At 42.9% G+C, this 4,522-nt stretch overlaps 1 protein-coding gene across 1 annotated transcript in view; it reads left to right on the top strand.

Annotated features, from left to right (window-relative positions):
* Positions 1 to 644, top strand: part of ANKRD16 (ankyrin repeat domain 16) — a 10,227-nt gene extending 9,583 nt beyond the window's left edge. Inside the window, exon 4 of the mRNA XM_012664903.1 lies at positions 615 to 644. Within this exon, the coding sequence (XP_012520357.1) occupies positions 615 to 644 (30 nt within the window). The remainder of the gene's footprint in view (positions 1 to 614) is intronic.
* The last annotated feature ends 3,878 nt before the right edge of the window (positions 645 to 4,522 follow it).

The raw sequence follows: 4,522 nt of genomic DNA, 5'->3' as shown, positions 1-4,522 counted from the left end.
CTTGAGCCCAGGAGTTTGAGGTTGCTGTGAGCTAGGCTGACGTCACGGCACTCACTGTAGCCCGGGCAAAAAAAGTGAGACTCTGTCTCAAAAAAAAAAAAATTAGGGCTCAGTAATACATTCTCAGAGCTAATTTTTTAGGCTTAGACTTCAGAATAAACCCTCTAAGGAGGGTTAGCCATCTTGCAAGGGTTCGGTGGGATCTTTAACATGTTTCAAAGACTGGCAGGTAACTAACTACTTACTCTAGGTCTGGAAAGGGCAGCCACCAAGCTCAGGAAGGGACACAGACTCTCCCATGGCAGGGCAGCGGACCAGCGATGCTCTCAGACTCTCAGTGATGATTTCTACACCCAGAATGGGAAGCTCGGTCAACAGTTTTTCTTTTTGTCACATCATTCTTATTCATGGTGATATTTTTACTTACAAAATGAATTCAACAAAAGTTTGAGGAGGTTTTCTGTACCATTTAAAATGTGTTTCTATAGCACTGGGGAGTGCGTATAAGGAGGACGTCTCCTATTTCTCATTAATTTGCTCTGTTGCTTTAGACAAGTTTCTTAAATCCTCCCTAATAGTATTGTTATCTTTAATACTATTTTCTACCCAATCAGGTTAAAAGGAAATATTTTGACCCAGTATAAGCAAAGTCAAAGGGATGGATTATGGCCGTATAAAATCTGTATAATTGAAAGAATCAATATTTTTACTGGGCACAGTCAACTCCTGAGGTCAATATTGCTCTAGGGTTCACGCACTGAGTCTGTGTGGTTTTTGTCACCCCTCAGCCCTACATCTGGCCTGCGCGGGTCAGCACGTGGCCTGTGCCGAGTTTCTCCTGCAGTCAGGCCTGAAGGATTCCGAAGACTTGACGGGCAGCCTGGCTCTGCAGCTCATAAGGGGAGCACCTCTGGCCACAACATGATAACGTGGACGTTTCTGAAAGGAGGCAGTAAAGGGCATGGTAATTTACATCTCACTTCTCAAATCACACACAGATTCAGTAAAACCGTTCGGTAGCCACTTTTCCTTCTACTCCTGCTCCCACCTGCCTCCTCTTGCACACCCCAACCCTGCTGAGGGTTCCTGGTGCTCAGGAAGCCGGGTTCCTCGCCCCCGACTGGCACACTGTGGAGTCCTGAGCACGGTCATTATTTTCCCATTGTCCATATTTCATTTTTTCTACCCTTAAAGTGGAATTAGATGCTTATGAGATCAGTCTCTGCAATCCTTAGATTAGATGCATGAATATAATATAGTCTATATACTTTTATAAATTTATGAAATGTCTTATAATACTGTGTGGTAAGACAATGATAATATTAAAAATGTAACATAAATTGCTATTAGTTTGAGCCATAAAACATAATTGGCCTGTTTATTTTCCTCCTTCATAGGCTTCCACTTGGCCATTATAATGGACGAACTTTTGGTTTCATAGCCAGAAGGAAATGCTTATAATCTGTTTACACATTTACAGGGAATCAATGAAAACTTGTGTATATTCTAAGCATTGCTAGTTAAGCTATAAAGTTTTAATCTTGAGGGTTTTTGTTTGTTTTAGTAGATAAGTTCTGTATTGGCCCCCTTTCATTCTTACCTAGAAAATGTAACTAAGATATTTCCAAAACTTTTCTATCAACGTGAGTTGCAGAATGGGGTTTTTGTTCTTAAAACCAACAGGGTACATTTTGTGCCCTGTCCCATTCACCCACCACAGCCTCTGACTGTGAAGGAATAAAGCACTCAACATTACAACTTTAAAAAATATTGTAGCCTCTTAAACAGATCAATGATAGGATGAGTCCTCAGGCATTTTGACTTTTTTTTCTGGCTTTTTTCATTTTCTTTCTTTTTTGATGATTTTCTCTGAATTGCTAAGAGTAATTATTAACCCAAATCTGTCTTTTGAAAAATGGTATGCATCAATCACAAGCAAGATTTAATCCCCTTGTTCATCGAGACCCGGCAGGTACTTACTACACACCCACCTTATTCTCAGTGTTGTGCTCAGCCTGATAAGGAGCAAGAATTTCCAGTTCCTCTTAATTATTCCCAGACGCTGGCAGATTCCTATCCCTAACCACCAAATAAATGTTCTGGTAGAAACACCATCACACACACTCTCTATCTGCACTGATTTGAAATGCGATTACCATTTTCCTATTGCTTCAGAGATACCTTTGCATCGATGCCCTTGGATCTAAAGATGATCCTGTCGTGTGGATATTTCATACGAGCCGCCGGGGCCTTCTCCCCACTCAGCAAACACATAGAGCAGCTGTTTATTTGTAGCCAGTACATGGGCAGTCAGTTCCCATTCATAGCTTTGCTTCTGCCCTTGCAAACCAGACAATGATTATGGCACATCCAGTTAGGCTTTTGTTCCCAGGAGTTCTAGATTCTGTACACCTTTTGAACGTAAATCTTGGCTACTAGATGGAGCTGCTGAAACTACTACTGAACATTCAGAGTTGGCAATGATTATAATAACATTAACTGTGACAGAATAGCAATAATATAACAGTATATTTCTGGAGCAATGATGAGTGTTAATGGAACTGATGTAACAATATTTTTCCATCATTCCTAATTATAGTTACTTTGCTCACTTCCTTTGGGTCTTTATCTAAAAGTCACCTTCTTGATGAGGCCTGCCCAGGCCTCCCTATCTAAAATTGCATTCTTACCTTCAACATTTGATATCTTCTCTCCCTAGTTTATCATTTTCTCCTTAGCATTTACCACTCGCAGCTATACTGTACAGTTTGAGTTATTTATCTTGTTCATTGTCTTTCTCCCCAACTGCTATGCAAACTCCTTGGGCAGGAATTTTTGTCTCCTTTGTTTACGTACTATATCTGCAGGACCTAGAACAATCCCTGGCACATGGTAAGTTTTAAAATGATTATCCGGTGAATGAATGGATGTCAGTAACAATTTATGATCCTTGAACACTCACTATATGCTAGACACCGTGCTAAGCACCTTACCTAGATTGTCTCATTTTGTCCTCTGACCCTTACACTCTGCAGTCCTTCTAGTTATTACTCCATTTCTCTCATACACTCCTTCCAAGAAGAATCTGCTTGATACCCTCAGCTCGTAGGTACCGCTCCCTGCCTGCAGCCTGGCTTCTCGCTGCCACTCTGTGCGGAGTATTCAGTCAGGTTGCCAGTGGCTTCCTAATTGCCAGATCAAGCAGTATGTACAGCCATCATGTTACTGATCCTTTCAGTTCACTTATCGATCACTCCCACCTTCTTCTGGACTCTTGCCCCCTGTGCCCACACGTGTATGGGTTTTTCTTTCTGACTTTTCCTCCAGTCTGTCCTTCATGTGCTCCTCTGCTGGAACCTGCCCCAGCTTCTGTCTCCAGCTCACTCTTCCTTACTCTGTGTTTGCTTCTGAAGCATTCTCATCCGTCCTCTGGTTTCACCTACACCCTAACGTCAGCACTGCTCAGATCTCTCTCTACTCCTTGTTTTCCACTGCCTGCTGTCCATTTTTGCATGGGTGTCCCCCGGCTGTCTCACACTCGGCTTATGGAGAACCCAGCCTTCCCCATAGCCCACTTACACACAGGCTTGTGTTCCTGCCTTGGTTGTGGCACCACAGTTCACCTGCCACCAAGCTGGAAACTCGGGGGTCACTGGTGACAGCTCCCTCCATGGGAAGCCCTGTGGAGGCAGCTCTGTAATCTGTCTGTTCCAGTCTGTCCCTGCTGTGACTCCCTGCTCAGGCTCTCACATGCTCACCGCCCCCCACGACAGCAGCAACCTCCTGATTATTCACGTCCCTCAAATCCAGTCCCCTCAAATCAGCTGCCAGAGAGGTCTCGCCAGCTTGACCGAGGGTGTTAACTGCCCACAGAGGCTCAGCGTGCCTCCCTCCCAGAGCACATGCTACGCTTTCAACAGGGTTTTGGATGTCTCAGCCAAGACCCACCTCCACAGAGCTGTCAGCTGATCCCAAAAGTGCACCTGCTCCGGGGCGAGTGTGTGTGATTAGCTCAATCAGGGCAGAAGTCATTGGAAAGAGATGCAAATAGGTAAAAATTGCAATCACTTGAAAATAGCTAGGATCTATCATATATTACAAAAAACATATACAAGAAATTATTTACAAAACAAATGGGAAAAAGAATTACAAGATGAAACAGAAATGGCAAAACTCAGGCCAAAGAAATGAGAACGTTGCAGCAGGGGCGCAGATGGAAAAGGAAGGGCAGGCGCTGAATTAACTTAAGCTGGGGCGTTGCTGGAACTTACCAGCAGATGGCAGACCAGAGAAATGTCCCTTTGATTCTCCCGGATTTGTTTTTAAGGCTTATTGTAAAATGTAGAAAATATAGAAAGTAATAAAAGAGAAAACAAAAATAACCTATAGTTCTACCACCCAGATAGAACTACTCTTATTTCCTTCTAGTCTTTTTAAGTGCATGTAGTTGAAATGATGCTGTATATGCAATTTTTTCCCTAACTTTATATTACAAGCAAATCCTAATGCTCTTAAAAACTTT

Source organism: Propithecus coquereli, unplaced genomic scaffold, assembly GCF_000956105.1.
Source record: "Propithecus coquereli isolate 6110/MARCELLA unplaced genomic scaffold, Pcoq_1.0 Scaffold94, whole genome shotgun sequence".
NCBI classification, from domain to species: domain Eukaryota; kingdom Metazoa; phylum Chordata; class Mammalia; order Primates; family Indriidae; genus Propithecus; species Propithecus coquereli.
The sequence above is the reverse complement of the archived record's forward strand: the minus strand, read 5'-3'. Positions and strand labels throughout refer to the sequence as shown.